Consider the following 23,258-nt stretch of genomic DNA (forward strand, 5'->3'; position numbering starts at 1 on the left):
TATTCTCTCTCACTGTAAGTATTTTGACAGCAATAATGCCACAGTTTCATCCTAGAAATTTACAGGATACTAGTATTCTCACTGCAAAAATAGCATAATATGGCTCCCTATTTATTTAACTGACAGATTTCCCTCCTCCCCCCTCCATTTGAAAGTAAAATACTGGAGAGTGGAAAGAAGGTCTGTTTGTTGTAACTGTCAAGCTTTGCAAATTCAAGATAAAGTGGTGTGTTTATTGGCATGGGCATGTAAACACTTGAGTAGCCCCAGGTAAAACTTGTAAGTATTCCTTTGAATATAGCCTGGCAAAAAATCTTTTTTTATGCCTAGATCTGTACTTGCTCTACCTTTTTAATAGGAATGGAAGATACCCTGTACATTTTATAAAATCAATTTGATTCCAGGTATGCATTAGGACCAGATCTGGAGGTTTATCATATTTATAATCTTGACCATGTGCCAAGGGGGAAGTCTCAATTCTGACTGAGATAAGTGGCATATTCCAAAAATCACCAAACTGACACAGGCCATTTCAGTAATGGCTGCTTATAAACAGATTGTAGTTATAAATATGCACACTTTTTCTCTGTGGGAGTTTTGTAGATTACAATGTAAACCAGAATTTTTGTAGTATATGGATTTATGGATTAAAAATTATTCCAAAACAGTGATTTATACCAGTAAATTACTATTTTAGGATTTTTTAAAAGTCAGATGTATGAGAATTGAGAGATTATGCATGCACAGACGTTATGAGACACTGTTGAATGTAGATGTTTGAATGATACAACTGAATTGAAACAGGGAAGACCAGTGGGAATTTGGACTGTAAATGCTTTGTAGTGTATGCGAATTTTATCTGTGTTTATATAATGCTGTTTCTTCTGTTATGTATTGTGCAGCATAAGATAAATAAGAAATCATCACCAGTTTCTTTATTTAGCATTATGCTTTATTAGTTAAAACGCTAAACCATTTCTTACATATATTGTTCTTATAAATAGATAAATCATTTTCTTCTACTGTAGTATTTGCCTAACACTGAAGACTTTAGCTGCTTCTAGAAGCTGCTGGTTCAGCATGGAGTGAATTTTACATGTTAATCTGAGAATCTGACTATTTAAAAATATCTTGAGATGGATAGATCACACAGGATTGTGATTTAAGATGTATTTTATTCATGTGCTCAGTATCTGATAAATAAGATGCTATGAAATATAATAAGAATTAATCCTCAGAATAGTCTCTCTTGAACAACAAATCATTTCTGGATTTCTGTTTAAGGAGTTTTTGTAGTTCTTTGAATGATACTTTAAAACCAAAAAAGGCTTCTAGGATATTTAGAATGTAAATGCAATATAATGCATTGCACATAGCATTTTCAAGTGTCTGAAGTAATTTATCCAGTTCTTTCTAGAAGTGTAAAACCCTGGTAAAGAGATGTCATAATACAGTTTGCTGCTGGCTCCTCCTATCAAATATTTTCCAGGCTAAGTAGATCTTCTGAACTCAGCTTCTGGTACTTCCACTACTGAAGCAACAAAAGCATATGCAACTGGATTTCTTTGTTCTCTTACAGTTGAGTTGAACAGGGCAATGTCACAAACATGCCTGGTTGTCTTGTAGTTCAGCTGTATGGTGCTGTTATGCGCCCAGTTCCCGATGTGACTCAGCCACACTGTCACCAAAGCCTAAAGAGTGTTCATGCAATCTCACTTCAGCATAGTGCATAACAAACCTCAAATGTTGWATGCTGCTGGTTTGTAGGATAAGGAATTTCCACTTTAAGTTGCTGTCTCTGAACAGGGTTGTAAAACGTGCCTATATTGCTCATCCAGGAAGTGTGAAGTAAGCTGAATTGCTGTATTTGTATTTGCTAGTTACTTCTGCATTTATTGCCTTTATGAACTCAAAGTCCTCCAGTGAGTATGACAAATCCTGATTGCATTTTCCAGTTAGAGCTTTTATTTGTTCACATCTGTGGAAAGAGGGGAAAAAAAAAAACAAATAGTCACTGGGGATTTGTCTAGCTATGTATGTGGCTAATTAAGAACTAAGGCAGCTTTTGATTTACATTCATTTCCATCTGCTTCAGCTTTAGCTGTGTATTTATTATTCTGTCTACTTTTGGTCTGATGTCATGCACAACCTGCATTTACAAAATGTCCATTTCCTCATCTGGAAAATGTAAATAGTAACCATAGAGTAGTTGCATAGCTGTTTTGCAAACTTTTCTGTTCCATAATTTGTGTCTTCCTCTGTTTCTCCAATGGATTTCCTCTTTGTTCTATCTTTCCTACCCTTTTATTTCTAACTTGTATTGTGTGGTTTTGTGACTGCAGAAGCTAGGAACAGCTTTGGCTACTGGAAGAACTGCTGTTTGCTTCTTCACATGTACTGGTATAAACAGCCCAGAGAAGGGATTTCAGGTGATAGGGGCAGTAGATCTTCAAAACTTGTAAAGTTTGTCTGCCAGTTACCTTTTGTTTTGCTTCCAGTGCAACATTTGTGAATCTTCTTACAGCATGTGCCTAAATTATTAGAGCTCCAAATTAGAAAAACATAAAATATGCAGCATGTAGTCACTTTGCAAAGTTGTTTGGATCATGTGAGTTTGAATCATTTCCTTTGCGACATTCTCTAAAGATCTGTTAATTAGAGAAAGCTGCATGTTTGGAAAATTATGACTAGCCTGATCAAAATCTGCATTTGCAATTTTGCAATGTTCTGTTTGTCAGATACAACCAAAGATGGCAGGAAAAATGAGTTTGTGAATTGTGTTACTGAGAATTCATATGGCCTTAACCACAGAATGCTAGGAAATACTTGTTAGGTTGGAAATATGAATAAGAAGCACGAGTTATATGGAGAAATTCTTTTGTCACAATACTTCTCTGGTTTGGAAATTTTGAATAGTAGTGGAACATTAGGAGCATTAGGAAACACTATTGTTAAGCTCAATTGTGCCCTGCATATACAGTTCATGAGGAACAATGTGTTTTGGTCTTCTCCGCCTGTTTTCCTTCCTGGCTTATGTCAAAAGGATGATCTTATTCAGGGATGTTCTTTTTTGTAACTTTACTCTTGCAACAAGGCCTGGGGAAATAGGGAAACTGACAGAACGTAAGTTTATATGAAAATAAGACGGTTTCATATCAGTGGTTGGTCCAGACAATTGATTTTAATTTCTTTTCAAAAGTCTCCCCACCAAGACTAATGTAATGGCTGTTGTCAAACTACTGCCAAAAGCACTCAAAATGCAGACTGTACTATTGGGGTAAGGTGGTGACTTGACTGCCCTCAGTGATGGTGGAGGTTTTTTTTCCCCTGGAAAATGTAGCCTCAAGTTCTAATGGACAACTTGGTGTGACAGGAAACCTACTCCATCTACTACACTTTGAATTTTCAGAGAAGCCAGAGTAATGATGCACCCAGCTGCTACTTCAGTAAGATTTGGGTACTCAGTCCTTGCTACCTCCTTTGAAAAATCTGGTGCCTGACTTGCCGCATACAGACATTGTTGTTCTGGCTTCATTGTCTCACAGTCTCATTTTTTCTTTTTGGTATAAGTGAAGGACAAATTTAAGACTGATACAGGGAGAAAGATGAGGCGATTCACAAAGGGACTCTGCAGATTTAAAATAAGCAACATCGAAGCCTAGCTTGCAGCTTTGTCGCAGGTCTCCGAGGTTCATGTCAAACCTGGTGAATGGATATTCTGTCAATTTGTGGCCTTTTCTGCGGATAACGTTTACCACAAGGGTTTACGTGGCAGCAGGGCTGAGGGTAGCCCTCGCTGTCAGGAGGAGAGGGAGAGCAGGGCTGTGGCTGGGCCTGGCTGACACCTCAAGGTGAGGATGGAGGCCAAGCAGAGGGAAAGCCTGTGGCCATCTCCAGGCATGGCAGTTTCCTCTGGTGTAGGCTTCGGGTGAAATGGTCATGAAGCTAAAAGCAGTAAGGAGGTACAGGCTTTGTTTTGTAGCTTCAACTGCTACAGCCCTGCTGCCTTTCTGCACAGGATACAGAGCCTAAACCCATTCGTTCCCTGCTACAGGCCTGCCTAAGGCTGGTAGTGCTCAGCTGTGGAGCAGATCCTCTGCCCCAGCCTCCATCCTTGTCCCTGCCTCTGGGGTGGTATCTCCACATCAGCAGTTTTACATAGCTGGAAAAGGAGCAGGCTCTTGATCAGAGAAGCATCTCCATAGAAGTGTGCGTGGTTTGTGTTCCCTTTCAGCAGTGTTTGGATGAATGCTATAAATTGTGTGAGACCTTTCTTCTTTTTTTAAAAACATAACTGAAGTGCTCCTGCTTCAGCCTCATGCTCAGGTAATCAATGATTACTGCTTTTTGGCAGAGCAGTGGAAGGATCCTCTCAGCAGGCATCCTTCTGAGACCAGAGCATCGCTATCCATCTGCGTATGTGTCGTGGGCTATGTGGGGTGGCCTGCTAGCACAGAGCAACAGCATGAACATTGAAAGCATGAGGTGTGCTGGGATGAGCAAGGAGTAGTGGGGAAATGAGCCTGATGGTGCTGTCATCATACCCAATGTTGCCTAATTTGAATTGCCAATCTGTTTGGCACAGACTTCTCAAAACACCTAAAACGCTTCTGCTTTCCCCAGTTCGTCCCTCAGCCTCAGAGAGGCACATCGCATTGCCAACCCGTGTTTCGGGTTGGTTTCCACGAGTTCTGGCGATGCCGGCAGCAGCGTGAGGTGACCGCGGTGTCCACCTCAGTCGCGCCCGCCGCCCGTTGGGGTCGGCGGGGAGGCGGCGGCGGGCGCGGCCGCCAGGGGGCAGCGCGTGCGCTCGGGGCCGCGCGGCCGACCGTTACCCCTCCCCCGCCGCGGCGCCGCGCGCGGCGGCTCGGCCTGGGCTGTTCCCGCCCCCTGCGGACGGCTGRACGGTACGAGAAGGGAGGATTCGGTCCGCATCAGCGTTTTGATCTTTTYCTTGGGCTTCCCTGAGCAACTCTGGGGCAGATCAGTAGTAAGAACATTTGAGTAAAGTCAGTCTAGTGAACACAGCATACTTTTGCCTCCCTTTCCGAGCGTTTTTCTCTCGGCTAAGAATTCTCTTATGTAACTTGATACTGAGGTCTCAAGAGAAATCAGTGTTTTCAACTGACCTCATTTCAGCGAGCTAGGTAAAATACATACAGCACTATGTTTCAGAATGTGTGCTGGGCCCGTAGATACTCAGATTGAGTGTTACGTAGTCCATGCAAGTTTATTGTTTTCTGAGGAAAAAAGTAATTTTCTTCACTTGTGGAAGATGTTAAATGATTCGTTTTTCCACTTTCTGCTTTGCATTTTTATGCTATCATTATCTCAGAAACTAAACATTCAGTAATTATATATAAACAACAACAAAGGTATACTTCAAATTTCTCTGTTTATAAAGAAGTCATGAACGCAGCCTGMAAATGTGAGGATTGCACCCCCCCCAAAAAAAAAAGCATAAATACTTTCAAAAGAAAAACAGTACATATCAAGTAACTGTTGAGTCATAAAACTCTTAAGTTAGTGTAAGCAGATGTTGGTTACAGCTTACATTGACGGGAAGTATATAATCACCACCCCTATAGCCACCCACAGTCCACTTCTGGTCCAAGACTTCCCTGAAAGTCTGTTTCTAATTTTATGAAAACCCTCTTAAATTTGGCACAGTTTTCAAGAGTATGTAGGGAAAAAAAAAAGTCTGCCAGAGGTTTGGCCTCTGACTGTGAAAACAGACACTGCTTTTTCAAACTCTTTTCCTAGATCCGCTGACCAACACCCAGAAGAGAGAATTTGCATTCTTTTGGAATACAGCAGGAAAATGAAGGTCTGTATGCAGCTGAATTCAACTTTTGGTAATATTTACATCTGTTGTTTTAAACTGCAGAAGGCCAGTTGTGGAAGTGTTTGCTTTAAAGAAAAAGGAAAGGGAAGTCGTTTCAAATGTGTACTGCAGGGACGTTTTTGTTTGTTACTTAGATCTCAGCAATTAAAAGAGAGTGTGAGGATTTGGTTATGTACAAAGCCATAAAAGTGTACTTCAGGCATATTAGAAATGTAATTATTGTTTGTTTCTGTCCTGCAGGTCCGGCTAAAAATCATATTTGGTGTGGTTTTRTGCCTTTTGCTTTCCTTGTTACTTATGTGCATTATAATGCTTCCATCAAGAGGTAAGACCTTCATAGTCTAATATAGTGGAAAACATAATGTCTTTAGCTACTGTAGTTTCTAAAGTTCATAAAAGTTTGTAAAATCATTTTTAGGATTATCCTGTTAGAATTGTTGTGGCTTTCTTGCTTTACAGAAGTGTTTTACTGACAACTGAAATATCCTGAAGATATGATGGAAATGCCAGCAAATGTTGAAACAAAGAACTGCTTAAAGTGAAAAGCACCTAAATTAATTCTGTTGTGCATGATGTTTCATGTTCTCAGGGCTAAAAAAAAATATTCTTGGATCCCTCAAAATCTGTTATGTTTTGCATTAGAGGTTATGAGATTCTAACAATGTTAGTAGCTTGATTTAGTTTGGTAAACTTATGTTTTAAATGATAGCTTAGTAATTATTAGTTAGGTGAACTTGTATTAGGTTTTAAAATGGTTTTAAACAAGCATTTTGCTGTTGGTAGGTAAGGTGAATTGTTTGTGAAAGTATTTAAAATTGCATTTGGATATTAAAGCCTACATAGGATAAAACAGTAACTTGTAGCTTCCTCTGGCACTAATGTCATGTGGAGGTAAATGCCGATACACAGTATGATCTGTTGAGTCCTTAGGCAAAGTTTAATGCAGATGTGGTTTTAAATTTGGAACCAGAGTGGCATTGACTTAATGATCATTTTTTTTTCTGTAAGTAGTTTAATAAGAGCAATCTGAGTATTTACACAGCCCTTTCGCTATAGCAGATGAATTGAATGCCTCCAAAGTAAGTTAAAATAGTAACGAAACCGTATATCTCAGTATTCACTTAAAATGATTTTTTTTAATAATTATTCATTTGTTGATTGGGTGATCTGAAAAGATCATTTTTTTTTACAACTAAATGTTATGAAATCAATTATCTGCTCAAGTCCTGTGAAAGTAAATCCTGTAGTTAATATGCAGCTCTGGTGAAAGGTGAAATCTCTCTTTCTGTGGAATATTTCTGTGGATTATGGTTATTAGGGGTTGTTTAGTTGAGGGAAGGGTAGGAAGGTTCTGAACCAGGTAGAGCTGATTCTGTTATGCAGCGTGCGACTATGAGGGTAGGTTATACCAAGCTGGGAGGCCGTGCTGGGAAGAGATAGCTGAGGCAATAGGTTTGTGATGATTTGTACTATCAATCAGATAAGGTGCTACAGCTTTAGGTAGCTTAAGCATGATCAAGTCTGAACTCCGACTTCCATTTATTGCTAGACAGACATATCTGATATCGAGTCAGACTTGCTCATACCAAATCTGTTATGGCAGAGCATATTTTGATGAGTTTTGAATGAAAAAGAACAGTGAGGTGACAAAGATGCCCAGAGACTGAGGATCAGTTTGGCAGCCTAAAGAAGTTGCTACAGATCTGGGAAGGTACTGTAAAATTTCTAAATAGTATTTTTCCCTCCTGAAGTTATCTACATGCCAGCTCACTGTCTTAGTCTGAGCCTCATCAGTATCTGAGCCACTATCAAGGAAACCTTTTATCTCTTGAAAYAGTGACTTACTAACCAACCATATTGAATATTAGCTATAGACCTTAGTAGGATGAAAAAGAAGTTACCTTGATTTAGAGAATGCTCTTGAGGGAACACCATGGAAGATGCAGTTGTGTGGAACACATCTGATTATGACTTCTTAATTCCAGGTGGAACCCTAAGTTGTCCTATGCCTAAACACTTTTTAATTCTTAATAAAGTTGTAAAAGGGTGCACTATATATTATTTCTGTGATTAAAAATCTTGCAAGCCAAAGAGAAATAGGAAGTAGCTAGAGAGATAGAATGTTGTTTTTAACGTTCCACTTACACCACAATTGCAAAGTTGGAGAGAGCTAGGAAGAAAATTAATTGAATATTACATAGAAAATTATATAGAAACAAACTGACTAAATTTCTGCTTTAGAAATCAGCAAAGAAAAACATTATCTCTAATACTTGAAGAACTGAAGGAATACTTAGTTCTGTTTTTGTTGGCTGAGTTTCTAGAAATTTCATATTCTTCAAACTTCTTCCCTTTCTTGGACCCTTACACTGCAGAGATGTTAGATTCCATAGTAAACTAAACCATTTCCATCCTAGCATACTCTAGGTTTCTATATACCAGCTCTATTCCTACTAGTTACAAGAGCTGGATCATGCTAAGTAATGTGACTTATTTGGATTTCAGTTTTTCATATTATTGCAAAGCATGGTTTTGAAGTAACCTTCAATGAGAAAGCAATGGCACACCTTTCAAAACTGTTTGAATAGAAAGCAGTTATGGAAAAATGGATTCAGCTAATGTGGAGCTGAGTGTGACCAGAAGTTCTGGAACAGGATCAGGAGTGTTGGAATTGATTTGTAATGCTGAGCTGGGCTGTGATTTCCCCAAGTAGAAGATTGCCTTCATGGGTATGTTGCAGGAGCTTGTGTTTTAGCAATTCAGCATCAGTCCATGGAGATAAGAGTGGATGTTCCAGTCCAGAGGCAGGGTGCAATACCATCTGCAGGCTGGCTGTCTCAAGATGCTAACCACTTTTCTTTTGGCAAATCATTTCTCTGCTGCGTAGCAGTGGATGCCTGCAAGGCAGCTGTTGCTGTTGTTTGCTTTGAAACAGGGAATAATATTAATATCCTGAAATAAGAGCAGAGAATTTTTTGCAGAATGGCTTCTTGTAATGTCCTGTTGCCTATCCATCTTTTCCACTAATAAACAGAAACCAGATGGATACTTTTTGATTTTTATGTAGACTTGGTTTACTCTGGCAGGACCATACACRAATATATGGATGCGCACCACATTGTGGAATGAGCCAACAGGATACRTATTATTGGGATTCTCTAGACGTCTGCCATTTTCAAATTTGGACAAACTGGCCCAAGAATATTGATAAAAGTGGCTAGATCTCCCTCATCTTCTATCTTGTTAAAGTATTACTCGTGTATCACCAATGGTCTAAGCATAATGCACGCAGTTTTGATTCCCTCATATAGTAAAACTGGAAAAAGTTCAAAGAAGGACAACAAAGATGATTTAAAAAAAAAAAAAAAAGCTTCCATACTAGAAATGACTGACTGGAGGTCGTAAGTCTGAAAAACAGACAATTTGGGAGGACTGCATAACAGTCTACAGCACCATGAATATAATGAAGAAGGTGGATAAGATTTGGCTCTTTACAACTTCTCATATGAGAAAGAACATCAAATTAACAAAAAAAGTAAGGGAAGATAGCCATCTTTTTGTACAGAGTAAAGTAGACCTGTAGAACTCATTGCAAACGGGTCGTGTAAATACTAGAACTCTGCAAGCATTCATTGGGTGAGTGGGTAGCTGTATGAAAGAAATCCCTTTGGGATATAAAGAAGCCATAGGAGCTGAGAATAGTTGGAATATGGGAGAATACTCAGGAGAATTATCAGATGTACTCACCACCTCCTTATTTATGTCTGTAAACACAGTCACCACATTACCACAAATGATGCAACCAAGTTCCTGCTTTGTGGGAAATCATAGGATTCAGCACATCAGGAGTGGAGGAATGAATCTCTTTTGCAGAATTTGTGATCATGGATTCTGTCCTCTTGGACACAGGATACTGGTACAGTCCATTGATGTGGCCCAGTGTCACTATTACTGTCAAATGAAAAACAGGAAAAGCATCCAGGAAAGCATATCCAGGAAAAGCATTTTGAGTACTGAAGCTGTCTCTGGTTTAGGAACTACTGGGTATACAGCAGTGTGTGTAGAGATTGGATGAGATTCGAAAAGTAGAAGTACTGTGTCCAAGAGCAGGCAGACATAGGACAGCCCAGGAACAGCCATCTGGAAGGTATTGCATTGATCCTGTCAGCTAGGCTTGGGAGTCTAAAGTAAGGGCTGTGTTGGTCTATCCACATCCACTCTTTGAAAGGGAATAATTCTGATAATGCAAGAACATCACATTGATGTACATAATGTGAAATCTGAGTTTAATATAATGTGAAATTCTGCCTTATGTATTGTGTTAAACTATCTCACAACAAGGAGTTGAACAAGTAAATAAAATAAATGAGAAGGTATCTGCATAAAGCCACTGACAATAGATGCTTAGAGGTTGTTATCACCACAGTTACGTGTGTATATAGAATGTGCTGAAATGCACAAGTGAGTAATTATGACTATGAAATGTATAAAGCAATCTACTGTGAAACAAAATTACCAATTCAGTGCATGGTATTGTTCTGCATTTCTTGATGTTGTTGATATGTGCACAAGAAAAATGGAATGGCATCTGAATGCAAATAGACCACAGAAGATTAAAACCAAAACAGTAGGTTTGTAAAGGGAAAAGAGCGAAGGTGAAATTTGGTAACCTTTCATTTCTCTGGTTAATTCTGCTATTTGCTTCGTTTTTGTCCTTAGGCTTCTTGTTTCATCTTTGTTATTCTGTAGAGAAATGAATCACAAGAAAATAACTTACCAAGCTTAACAATGGCTGTCCAAATCGTTGTCTGTATAGTGTTGTAGACCTATAAATTACTCATCATGTTAATGTTTATTCTGTAAGCTGCGGAAACTTGAAGCTTGAAATCGTAGTCCTGATCAAATGTGGCCCATGGGCCATCCAGTGTGAGAATAAAAATTGAAACAAAGGATAAGGAAATACAAGACACTTTAGGAACAATAATGATAAAGCAATTTTTTGGTAGAATGTAATTTCAAACACTATTATTGAAACAATCTTTAGTTACAAAAAAAAAATTGGCTACAATTGCAGCAAACAATTAAAGCTGCTGCTTTTAATTAAGGCATTTAAATATATCTTTAGTTGCCTAGAAACAAGTATTCAAAATCATAAGCAATCAAGTAAAATACTTGGGTTCAATGTTTTTACAGTCCACTGGTAGAAATTCCAATAGGAGTGAACATGTTTTGAAATTCATTAGCAGTCATAATAAATTATCAGAGAATATTAAATATATGAGTGAGATGGCTAACAGAATAAAGGTTTAAATTAGAGCTGTGAAAATTAGAGCAAATGGAGATGAAGCATTTGTAGTATCACTTGTCTTTTTAATAAATATTCCTCTTAGCTGAGAGAAGGAACAAGGAAATTTTACCAGATCAGAGTATCAAACAGGACTGTAAATTTAGAGCTCTTATACACACAACTATGGAAATAATTCTTAATAGTGGTTTTGCTTTGCTTATATAGACATACTCTCTTAGAAAATTTAAACTGAAAACTAATGATAAGTAACCCTCATTCAATGTAAATAGAAATGGACTCTTCTTTAGAATTATTTTATGCTAGTTTTCCAAGAGTTTGCTATCTTTGGGCTTATSTTTAACATATTCAAGGATCTCTTTAATATACAGTCATGATATTAACAGAAGGAATTAATGTGCTATTAAACTTCTTGGAATGTTTTCTGGATATATTGCTAGCTCAGTTTGGACTGGTAAGTTTTTACTTATGGATTGGCATTCAGTTTTATTTCTCATGACAGCTTTCATCTGCATTAGTGCAGACAAGACTAGTGTCAACAGTCAATCTGACATGTGTATTCTGCAGTAAGTAATAGTCACTTAGCAGAAGAAAATGTGCATTATCATTACATACTGCTAGAGAAGAGAATATGAAGAAACATTTTGTGTGAAGTGAGTGTAGTCTTAACAAGAGGGAGCCTATAATGAGGAAGCGCTGGAGCATGATATGAAACCTCAGGGCAATGAGTCATCTTGGTTTTCTTAATCTGAGAGATGTGAAGGAATAAACAGAGGACGTGGCACTGGTCTACCTGGCTGCAGTGTGACATCCCTGGTACCTCTGAAGGCCATAACAATTCCCCATGACTTCAGAGGAGAAAAGCATTGAATGCAGAAGGCCTGGGATAAAGAAAGCTGCTGTTATTGTGGTACTGAACTTTAAACACTGGCCTTCTCAGACAGATTCCCATGCTTTTTGAAGATCATCTGTTTTGGTTAGTCTTTCACTTGTCAAGTCTGTTGATTCATTTTTTAATTTTTTTTAATTAGATTTTTAAATGAAAATTTTTATTTGCGTGCMTGCAGCAAGGATTTTCAGCATTATCTTCTTCTCATCCAGGCTGATTGCCCTCACATTTTGTTTTAAAAATCTGCCCTAGTTTCATGTATTTTAGAAGAAATGAAGCCATAACATACAAAACCAGCCATACTATTGTGCATTATTTTTACATAAATCAAATATCAGAGACGCTGTTTTCTCTCCAGAATCATTGCCAATTTTGTTTTGCAGCACTAAGTAAAGAATTGAAGTTTAGTTTTACTTTTTCATTACATTTCAGTGTTTTTACCTGTGTACCTTTTGTCTGTTTTTTTCTTGGTGGTTACTGAGAAATATGGGTAGATGTAACAGTTTTGCAAGTCTTATCTATCTTATAATACYGTTTTTTGAGACAGTTATGAAATACCATTTGGCAGTAGCAATTTCTATGTATGTATTGTTTGTTGTCTGTTTGTTAAAAACATATAGGTCCTGTAACTATTAAAATAGGTTTCTCTACCTTCCACACATCTTCCTGAAACCTTTACTTTAAGAACATGTTTGATTTGCCCTTTGTCTGAAAGAGGTTTTTCTTGGACTCAGTGTCTACAAGTAAATGAGTGACTGGGTGAATTAAATTGATCTAGCTAGTTCCTAATATTAAATCCCTAAAGGTGAGTCTTTCAGAGGCTGAAGGACCTTACCAGGACAGAAACAGGAAACTGTCTGCTGTGCCAGCTCTCTGGATACCTCCAAGTTTATGCTATTCTTGCTATTCACTAGTGCTAAATATAGAAAGGAAGAGTAGAAATATTTGGCTATTAATGATTTCAAATTTTGTTTTTCACTTCACAGCACTGCATTAACACAATTTCTCTGTCTTATTCTAAGTTGTCAACACAGATGATGGTCCTAGAGCTCTTACACTGGAGGATTATTTGAATGGAAACTTTCAATACAAAACATTTTTTCCATATTGGGTTTCAGGTAAGGAAAACCTTTTCTAATAAACCTTTCTTATATGTATTTTCTCGCTGGTTTATGCAGACTCAGAAATGTCATTCCAGTCATTACTTCCAGTCATTATCATGAGTGAATGCTACTATAAAATAAATAATCTACTAGTCAAAACTTATGGTTGAAACTGATTTTTGTCATTAATTCTAGAAATTCTAGGTATTTTATGTTGCAACAGAAATGTTTGTCACAGAGGTATTAACTGTTTTGTTTCTTTTTCTTTTGCCTACTGCTGTGAATATGATAGTAATATGTCAATATGCCAATCTTTTCTTAAGGAATCTCCCTTTTTTTGTTTGTCACTGCACTTTCACTTACCATTGGTAATAATTGAGGTACCCTGGCTTACAGGCCCAGTTCTTCTTTATTTTTAGTAGTACCAAGCTATTCAATGAGCCTAGTTGTTCTTATCTAGCTGTTCTTATCTCTCACTAAAAAAAAGCCCTGAGACTGCGGAAATTTCTGAGTTCCAAGGCATTGGATGGGATTCTAAGCAAATTCCTTAATACAGAAGATAAGGACATAAAGTTAATCACTGTTGATGTATAAGTGTCTGTTTGTGGCAGAAACTACTGGAAGTACTGCTCTGTTATCACTGAATTGCAGCAACATTAAAAGATCTGAACTGGATTGGATTGCACTCCAGTACACACAGTACTACCACTCATATCTATGCACCACCTCAAGAGTTTATTATGACTAGAGGCAAGAAGCATAGTGCTCTCTCACTTGGGGTCTTAACAAGTTTAAACCCACAATTTTAGAACTGAACAGAAGCCTTCCAGGACATTGTAAAATTTGGGCTGCTCTTAGCAATTCACCATTTTAAGTATGTAGACATCAATGATGTGAGTTACAAATTAGTTCATTATTAGTTAGAATTCTGTCCGAATGTCCGAAGCATGAAGGCAGCGTATCACCTAAACCTGATACTCTATATATCCTCACTGCTTAGACTTATTTTTCCCTTTAACAGTCACTAAGCTCATGCAAAAGTCATGCCATAGATCTGTCTACCACATTCCATATGCCTGCATTTTTGTGTAGCAGGAAGCTGAAATTTAATATCCCTTCCTAAAACAGCCTGAGATCACCACAAACGCGGTCACACAAATCACATAAGTGTGCTTGAAAGATGCAAGGGTGATCTGATTTTCCAAAGATGAAAACCTTAAACAATATTTCAAGCTGCTTTTAAAATGTCAAAGCTTTTTCCTCGCTCTAGCTACACCAAGTATGTAATTCCTTCTCTCTGTTTATAGCAATGAAAGTAATGAAGTGAAACTAAAACTCTGACCTTCATACTCTCTGCCAAACTATGGGTCAGATCTTGAGCACAGGTAGGGATAAATTCCATTCTCACTGGAGGCCACTCAACTTTACTGGATAGGACATGTGAGTAAGAGCAGAATCTTGGAATGCAATGTCCCTGATGTGGTACTGCTGTTAYCTCCAGAATCTGTGCAAATGAGAATGTTCTGGTGAAACTGTGAGCAACGATCTTGAATGTTTTCTTTAAAGCATTTATGTTGGTGGTCTTGCAAAACTGATCTAATGCATCAGTTCCTGCTATTGTTTGGACATTATTGAGAATAAAATTCAGCATTTAACTATAATGTTAACGAGCTGATGGCATATGCAGTATGTAATCTTGAGAACTAGCTGATGGCATGTGCAGTATGTAATCTTGAGAACATAATCAAGAATCCTTAAGTCAGTTTGTTGTGCAACTCCATGCCTTGGCATCATTAGAAGAAAAGCATTTTAGGTAGATGCCAAAAGATATTTGCTCAAATTCTGTTCGCTAGCAAGAGCAGTGAATATTTGAATAAGCATGTCTAYTATATAGTCTCTTCTGTGCAAGATAACTGCCATTTTATCTTATTTTTAAAGATAATGAATATCTTCATCAATCTGCAGATGATGATATTATTCTTTACAATGTTGAAATGAACTACCCAACTACCATCATGACTAACAGCACAATGGTATGTACATTTTCAATAAATAAAAAGGCAGCAACAAGCAGTTATGTTTCAAATATCTCTTTAGAAGTGAGTGGATTTAAATCTTGTCATATCTTTATTTGAAGTGTATTCTGGAATCTAATCTACTTCTTAATTTTTCAGAAAAAAGTTAATGCTTCAAATTATATGTTATCATCAGACAAATATTTCATAGCTCTGGAGAGCAATTATTCAAAGGTAATTATTTCAATGTATTGTTTAATGAAGTGTTTGATTTTATTCAATATTTTGTTGATCTGTTACCACAGGTCAGTGTTTCTTGATCTTTTCTTAAGTAAAGTAGAAGGCTATCAAAAGATAGGTGGTGGTTTTTTATTACATGATCTACTTCCAAGTTAATAATACTATTTTTTCTTACTTGCTTAATTTTTCAGCTGTGGAGATACTCTTATACTGCATCATACCACATTTATGATCTCATATATGGGTAAGATCTAATTTTTCTTACAGAGAGCTACAGCGGATACTCCATAGTGATGTGCTTGCAAGCTTTTCCACTGGGAACCTCTATAGCAATATGACTACCAYCTTGCTTTGTTTTTGCTTGAATTGGTCAGGCTACTTGGTGTTTGCTTGATTACTGTTACCGATTGTTTGCTGCTTCAAATTCAGGAAGTTTGAAAAAAATGGTATCTGAGAAAATATAACTGTCCCTTCATCTACTCACCCAGATATCTGGACTGGTTTATATTTTGAGCCCTAAAACTTTGACTGCTCAAGATTCTATATTCTTTTTTTTTTCTTTTTTTGTGTAATTTTCTCCCACCCCATTTTGATTGCTTTAGTTCTCTTCGGTTTCAACCAGATGTCTCATTGCCCTTCTGTTGTTGAATTCTTCCTTCTGGTCAATCTAGTCTTCAGATTTCCTAAAACACTTACACATGTCCTTTAGTGCTTCAGTGATGTTGTAACAGTCCATCTTAGGTTTCTTAAATGCTTACACCTCCTCCCCTGGCATTTGGTCTTTTTTTTCCCAAGATCTTCCTGAAACCATTTCTTTAAATCTACCCAACTCTGAAGGAAGCCATCTGCATCTCCAGTCACCTCCTTATGCCAGAAGTAGCAGTATGAGCAAATCCTTTTTAGTTCTGAGCAACAGTGACTTAAGTGCTACATGCCTGGGAAACTTGGCTTAAGTGACAGGAAGAGACTGCTTCAAGCTAATGGTTGCAGAGGCATTGCATGTAGCTTTGCAATCCTCAGCCATTCTAACTGCCACTGTTTTGCTTGCTTCAACATGTTATGTCCTCAGAACAACAGTGTGGCCACTTAGTTTGTATTTCCCAATGACTCACTGAGACTATAAGGCAGACTGCAAGTCTGCAGAGCAAGTTGCTTGTGCATTGTTTAGAAAAAGAAAAGGCTTGACAACACTCCTGAGAGTGCTTTCAAGGGGTTGAGTTGTGAGCCTTTACCAGCACTGGTGTACAAAATCACATGGCTGCATGTCTCACTGCCTGCTTTGCACAGCAGATACAAGCTTTTTGATACCAATTTTGCATTGCTCACCAAACAAAAATTTGTTAGAAAATATAGCCCTTTGTGAATTTTATATGTATGTATGATATAATTGTCCATTTGCACTATGAGCAAAAAGCCATTTCAACTTCTTTCCTTTTTTTAGTGGTTTTGTAACAGAATATCAGCTTCCACATAAAATTCAGTATATATCCTGGTCTCCCGTTGGACACAAATTGGTCAGTAAAGATAATGAAGTGCTAGAATGATATTATTTTGCGTGTTTAGAAGAGATGTCTTTGTCTTTGGTTATTTTGTTAGGCCATATTTTTGACAGGCCTTTACCTGTGCATGTCAATCTTGTTCATGAATGTGAATAATAAAGAAAACAGTTTTAACTTGTTAAGGTGGTAGATCTGTTTTTTAATAAAAGTATCTATGCTCTCAATTAAATCGTGGGTTTTAGTTGGATAGCCAGTCTCTTATAAAAAGAATTGACCAACATTATATATAGGATATAATTCAGTTTCAAGGCCTAAGAAACAATGTGTTTTCTTTCGGCACCGTATCACACAAGTTTACTATGAAAAGTAATAAATCCCATATTTAAATAAACTCTCTTCTAAAATTTTTAGTCTAGGAAACAGCTGTCAGATTTGAAGTGTTATAAAAAATGTTTCAGTGTTTTTGGAATGGCTACTTGATAGCCAAGTATTTAAAATAAATGTATTTCTGCCTAATTATAGTGGCCCTATTGCATACAGTAGTAAGCTTAGAAACTTTTGTTATTCTTAGTTCAAAAGCATCAGCCCATTAATAGTTAGTGGTTTTAGAGCTACTTACTGAGTATCAATGACATACTTGTTCAAGGCAATATGTATGTTTAAACATCAGAAAATTCACAAAGAGTATTCCTGGCTAAATAGGAATGGAAAATTTCTTAGACAAATATTTTCCAAGTTCTAAGAAGATATTAATGCTCTTAAACTGTTTTCTTTAGCAAGAATTCTAAAGATAGAACATGAGATATTTTTCTGTTGAAGTGCTAATAGTCTGTGATGTTTTTACATAGCAGTCTTCATGTTGTACCTACAGTTTTGGGAGTTGTTGTTCATTTAAAGYACAAAGTAGTTAAAACATTATGCTGATGTTACTTACTGTAATGCTTATAGCTTCAAAAGGCGTGATTTTCCAAGATAGMGCTGTTTCTGGTTCTGATTTCTCAATCATGGTTCCAGTCATGTGACTAAAATTCAGAGATAACTAGGGCTTGCAATCATCTCTTGCAAGGACTCTCTTTTGGTAACTAATTTACCAGAAAAGAACAAATCAGCTCAGAGAGAGTGAAACCTTTTTCTATCTCATTTCACATGACTAGGCCTCTTGTAAGGTTTAGAAGAGTTTGATTATTTTCTTTTTAGTCATTGTRTATTTGTTCATGTGTTCTATTTGTGGTGGCACCAGAAGAAAAACTCACAATACATTTTGCCCATCTGAGGGTCTACTGAAGTACACAATAATTTGAATGAGTTTCAAAGATTTTTTTTTTTGAGGGAGGTGCTTTCCCACACCAAAGCTAGCCACAGAATCCTCAGGAGCATCTTAAAAACTAAGGGACTTGTTCAGGGTTTATTCTGACATAGTTGAACACAGAAGTTGGCCTTTAGTCTGTAATTTATTTACAGAGGTAAAATCTGCTCAGTCAGAATTTGCAAAGGCTTTTAATGTAGTGTTGTTCAGGTAAAGATTTCCTGTTTTGTATTCACCAATTACATCTTGTTGGTATAATGTGATAGCATTGACTGCACAAAATTTGACTCTAACTCCTGTTATTGGTGCATGTAGTTATACAAATACATTCTTGCCTTTAGGCATATGTATATCAGAATAATATCTACTTGAAAAAAAGTCCAAGAGAGGCACCAATTAAAATAACTAGTGATGGAAAAGAGAATGAAATATTTAATGGGATTCCTGACTGGGTCTATGAAGGTAAGTAAATGTTGAAGAGCAACAACTAATACGTTAAATGTTTTGTCTGGATTACTCAGTTCTCATATCCCATTCTAAATAATTTGTRGTGAAAAATGATTTTTAAAGCTATAAGGGTTACTTCATTTCATCTGTTTTCTACCATGTTAAGATTACTAAGAACTGGCAATGACTTCTTATTTTGGGAAGAGGGAGGATGAGAAGCTTTGAAATGATCTTAAATGTCAGTGTATGCTAATCATTACCTCTTTTCTAGTCTCTGTTGCAAAAGACCAAGGGAACATCCAAAAGTTAAGAGTAGTAAATTCAGATTAGAAGAAATTTTTTCTTTCACATCACGTGACTAATCCTCATCCATGGCATGTTTTCTTGTTGCTATGCATGTCCTTGTTGCACCAATGAGCATCACTCAACATTGCATTAAGTGCTGTGCAACACACAGGGAAGATACTGTGCTTGCATCAGGAAGCTTAGACAGAGGAGAGTAGAAAGGCCCAGGAAGTCTATGCAGAGCCCAAGAAATCATGAGACTATCTGTCAGCACAGTAGGCAACTGTTACTAGCACGTTAGCAACCTAATCACCATTGAGTTTTCTTCAGCTTTGTGGCAAAGGTAGAATTTGGATTAAGTTTTGTAGATGCTTATGGGCAGGTCCTCCCAAGCTTGGAGACAACATGRGATAAAATATGTTTGAAAGAACGTGCTTGAAAATACAGCCAGTGAGTGATGGAAATTGGCACCATGAATTGAATAGAGTCAACCTATCCATAACCAGTGTGAGCAGAGAGCTGGAGTAGGAGCAAACTGTGAAGCACTTTGTAGGACATGATATTTTTAATGCTATAAAAAAGGAAGAGTTAGTGAGGCTGACCAGAGAAGGTGAAAGGCTCATGTCCTTGTTTGCAGCCAGAGAGGAGTATGAGGTCTTGGCAGAGAGATGAGCCTATATTTTGACTTGAATAGAAAAATAATCTGGAGGGCCAGAAGGTGAGGGGAGAAGGAGAGATGGAGGTAGAGAGAAACGGAGAGTGAGAGAGGGAGATGGGGTGCAGAGGAGAGATCTGGGAATGCATTGTATAGAGATAACAGTTGAACTTGCGTATGCAGATGAGACATATCCAGTGATAACATGTATGGTGACCCTTTTGGGAAACATACAAGCTGGAGGAGAGATGAGATGTGTTCTTCAAAGGATTCAAGATATTATTATTATATATATATATATATATATATATATATATATATATATATATATATGTGAAATTTGCCAATATGAGAGCTGTTGGAAATATGTTCAGTGGTTTTATTTAAAAATAAGCTGTTATTACCTTTAAGACTATCTGTAGCTATACAAACTAAAAATGTTAGTTGCCAGACAATGACTGGATTTCACATTCATAAGTGTAACCAAAATTCTGGATCTTTAGTTACTGAAGCTAGATAGAACTTTACAAATTGAGCTTCCACTGCTTATGCAGTGGTTGAAAATTGAGTATAATGGAAGTTTTAATTTTGATGCAAATTTGATGCTTCAGTGCATCAGAAAGAAAAAAATCAGCCGCATGCACCCATGCAAAACCTCACTGAGTTAAATGGGGTCTGTGTGCCTGCACTGCAGTTCTGAGGATTTTCAAGCCATTTCAGAATTGAGATCTATTGCAATATGTCTGGTATAGGGTCTTGTTGTTTATTTAGCGTAACTCTCTTTACATAGCTGGGTTGATAAGATTAAAATGATAAGAAAGATTAAAGATAAAATGGATTAGAATAATAAACTGTTATGAACTAACCCTTTTTTTTTTCTTAGAGGAAATGCTTGCAACAAAATATGCTTTGTGGTGGTCTCCAAATGGAAAATATATAGCATATGTACAGTTTAATGATTCTGACATACCAGTCATTGAATATTCATATTTTGGTGAGGACCAGTATCCTAGAAAAATAATTATCCCATACCCAAAGGTATGTTTGCTCATTTTTCTGATTTACTTTCAATTGAGAAATGAGTTATGATAACTTTGAAGTGAATAGTGCTTAAATATTTGTATTGCAGTGGTTAAATCTATTGTGGCATAAATTAATTCAAGAAAGCCAACTTAGGTCCAGTTCTGAAAAGGGATAAGTTCATTCAAAACTAGAGATATTGAATAGTCTCAGTGAAATAAATGGAAGTACTCACGTAAGTAAAAACTGTGTGCAAACATGCATGCTTGCATGATGCAACCTTACATTTCCAATTCAGTTTACTCAGTGATATGCGGCTATACAGTTGTTATTTTTTATTAAATTAATTTTGAGGTATTTTTTATTTTGTATGGTAACAGCTATGACAGCTTCAATTTCTTGATATACTTGGTAGCATTTTTTGATTCCAGAGGGCTTTGGATCATACCTGCTTTCAAAGTGCCAGATGTAAGGCAAGAATTTTTTGGTCTTGCATTTCTTGAGCCTGTATTAGAGATCTCTCATCACTCTTGTCATGTTCATATGATTGCACATGATCATATTAATGTATCTTAAGAAGTTACCATCTGTCAAGTGAGTTACTGTTCAATTCTGAAGTAAAATTGACCTGTTCAAACCACACATGGAAGAGAATTTAAAAAAAAATCATAATACATGCAACAAATAAACAAGCACAAAGTCGGTTAAAGCTAACCCATTTTATCTCACAGCCGGGATGTCAAAGAGCACTTGCAGTCATGGGAACATAGTCCTGGAATATTGTGCCAATAGAAGTGTAGTGTGTGTTGTAAAGATCTACACTACAAATAGAACAGGGCTTGTTCCCACCAAGCACTGTTTTCAGTCTAGAAAGACACTAAATTTGACTGGTTAAAACATTATGTTTATAAATAAGATCAAGTTTGTTCCATTATACTTAACTAAACACATATTTCTTAATTTATCTTCTTTTTCCTGCAAGAGATGTTATTTTCCTTAGTCTGAATTGCTAACAGGTTGATTTGAATAATGTTGTACACATTTTTTTTTTTTTTTAAAGGCTGGGGCTAAAAATCCTACCGTTAGAGTGTTTATTGTAGATACTGTTAATGCTGAAGCCTTTGGTCCTAAAGAGGTTCCAGTTCCTGCAATGATAGCGTCAAGGTAGTGTGCTCTCAAATACATGTTCTCTTTTTAAAAAAAGATTTTATTTGTTTGTTTTGAGTGCTTCAACCTCTGAATTTCTTTTCTCCTTCAAACAGTGAGTGTCGTATTCATCTCCTAGATGGACTGGGAGCTAACTAGAAATGTTGTATTTTGATTCTGTCTGCCCATGTGACATGTTGTTATAAAGGACTAAAACCATTCCTAGGACAATGACTGTTTTGCTGTTGTGTTTCACAGAGTAAAATGCTAGAACAATCAGTAGCAATGCTACTATATTCCTGCTCTTTAATAACCCCTCTTTCTTTCTCTTTCTTTCTTTTTTTAGTGATCACTATTTTACTTGGCTTACTTGGGTAACAGATAATCGGATCTGTGTGCAATGGCTAAAGAGAATCCAGAATTTTTCAGTCTTAGCTATTTGTGACTTCAAAGAAAATTCAAATACTTGGGAGTGTCCAGAGGTAATAAAATTGGAAATATAAATATAACATTGCTGGAATTAGCATTTGCTAATCTCCGTTGGATTATCCCATCTGTACAGGTATTGTAACACCTACTGGTGATACACAGGTTGCCCTCTTTTGAATGTTCTGACTTATATCTGAGTAAAACATAACTTCCAGAAGTGTATCTAATCTTGCCCTAAACTCTTCAAGAAAAGAATTGTATGCTTGCTGTAATCGTCTGTTTCAGCATTTAATCACACTCATCTTTTAACTAATAGTGATATCTTTTTCAGTATTATGATTGCTGTGTGGAGGGTGAAAARATTTTAATTGCACCATCAAGAAAACAAAACACCATGTTTTTAGAGAGTTTAATAATATAAAASCAACAAAAATTACAAGGATGCTATTGACCTGATCTGAAAGTTGTTGCTTAGTTCCTTGCTCTCTCATCTTCACTAGTGGAAACATGTAGGACTTTTTTTTAACAGTTTTATACTATGTAAAAGTTTCGTATTAAGTCTGTCTGAATCAGGTTCTTTATGATGAATTTTAGGTTGGTGGAAATAAGATATAGATTAAAAGTCAGGAAGGTTTGTAGGAGGAAATAATTGTGTTATATCAAGTCTTATAGTTGGAGAAAGCAAGCAAATTTTCAGCAGCACAATTCTTTTTTCGGATCTGAAAAAGTAAAACTTCAGGCTAATTGCAATTAGTAACTTTATTTAAATATGTCATTCAATTAATAAGACTGTTGACAGGAAAACCTTCATGGATGGTACCGCTGAATAGGATGAGTTTATATAGTCTATGTATTTATACCTATATGTAGTTAGTTATAGATCTTACATATATATGTATCTCTAGTACATGTATTTATTAGAAAGATATATAAAGCCTCAGGATTTTAACCACTGATAAATTTCTTATGGCTCCTGAGAGGAAAAGACAACACTAACTTTCAGTAACTGTAGTACAGAGGTCTTATTTATTGTCCTTTAGTATTGGTGATGTCTGCATATCTTTTCTTCAGAGG

General features: G+C 36.7%; 1 protein-coding gene across 1 annotated transcript in view; it reads left to right on the forward strand.

Annotated features, from left to right (window-relative positions):
- Positions 1 to 5,581: 5,581 nt before the first annotated feature.
- FAP (fibroblast activation protein alpha) overlaps positions 5,582 to 23,258 on the forward strand; it is a 42,451-nt gene continuing 24,774 nt past the window's right edge. Inside the window, exons 1-11 of the mRNA XM_085325873.1 lie at positions 5,582 to 5,827; positions 6,086 to 6,170; positions 13,062 to 13,157; positions 15,081 to 15,175; positions 15,317 to 15,391; positions 15,589 to 15,641; positions 16,839 to 16,911; positions 18,544 to 18,664; positions 20,473 to 20,627; positions 21,670 to 21,773; positions 22,102 to 22,237. Coding sequence (XP_085181999.1) covers positions 5,822 to 5,827; positions 6,086 to 6,170; positions 13,062 to 13,157; positions 15,081 to 15,175; positions 15,317 to 15,391; positions 15,589 to 15,641; positions 16,839 to 16,911; positions 18,544 to 18,664; positions 20,473 to 20,627; positions 21,670 to 21,773; positions 22,102 to 22,237 — 999 coding nt within the window. The 5' untranslated portion in view covers positions 5,582 to 5,821. The remainder of the gene's footprint in view (positions 5,828 to 6,085; positions 6,171 to 13,061; positions 13,158 to 15,080; positions 15,176 to 15,316; positions 15,392 to 15,588; positions 15,642 to 16,838; positions 16,912 to 18,543; positions 18,665 to 20,472; positions 20,628 to 21,669; positions 21,774 to 22,101; positions 22,238 to 23,258) is intronic.

This window comes from Rhea americana, unplaced genomic scaffold, assembly GCF_003343005.1.
Source record: "Rhea americana isolate MKP2758 unplaced genomic scaffold, rheAme1 scaffold_124, whole genome shotgun sequence".
Lineage (NCBI taxonomy): Eukaryota > Metazoa > Chordata > Aves > Rheiformes > Rheidae > Rhea > Rhea americana.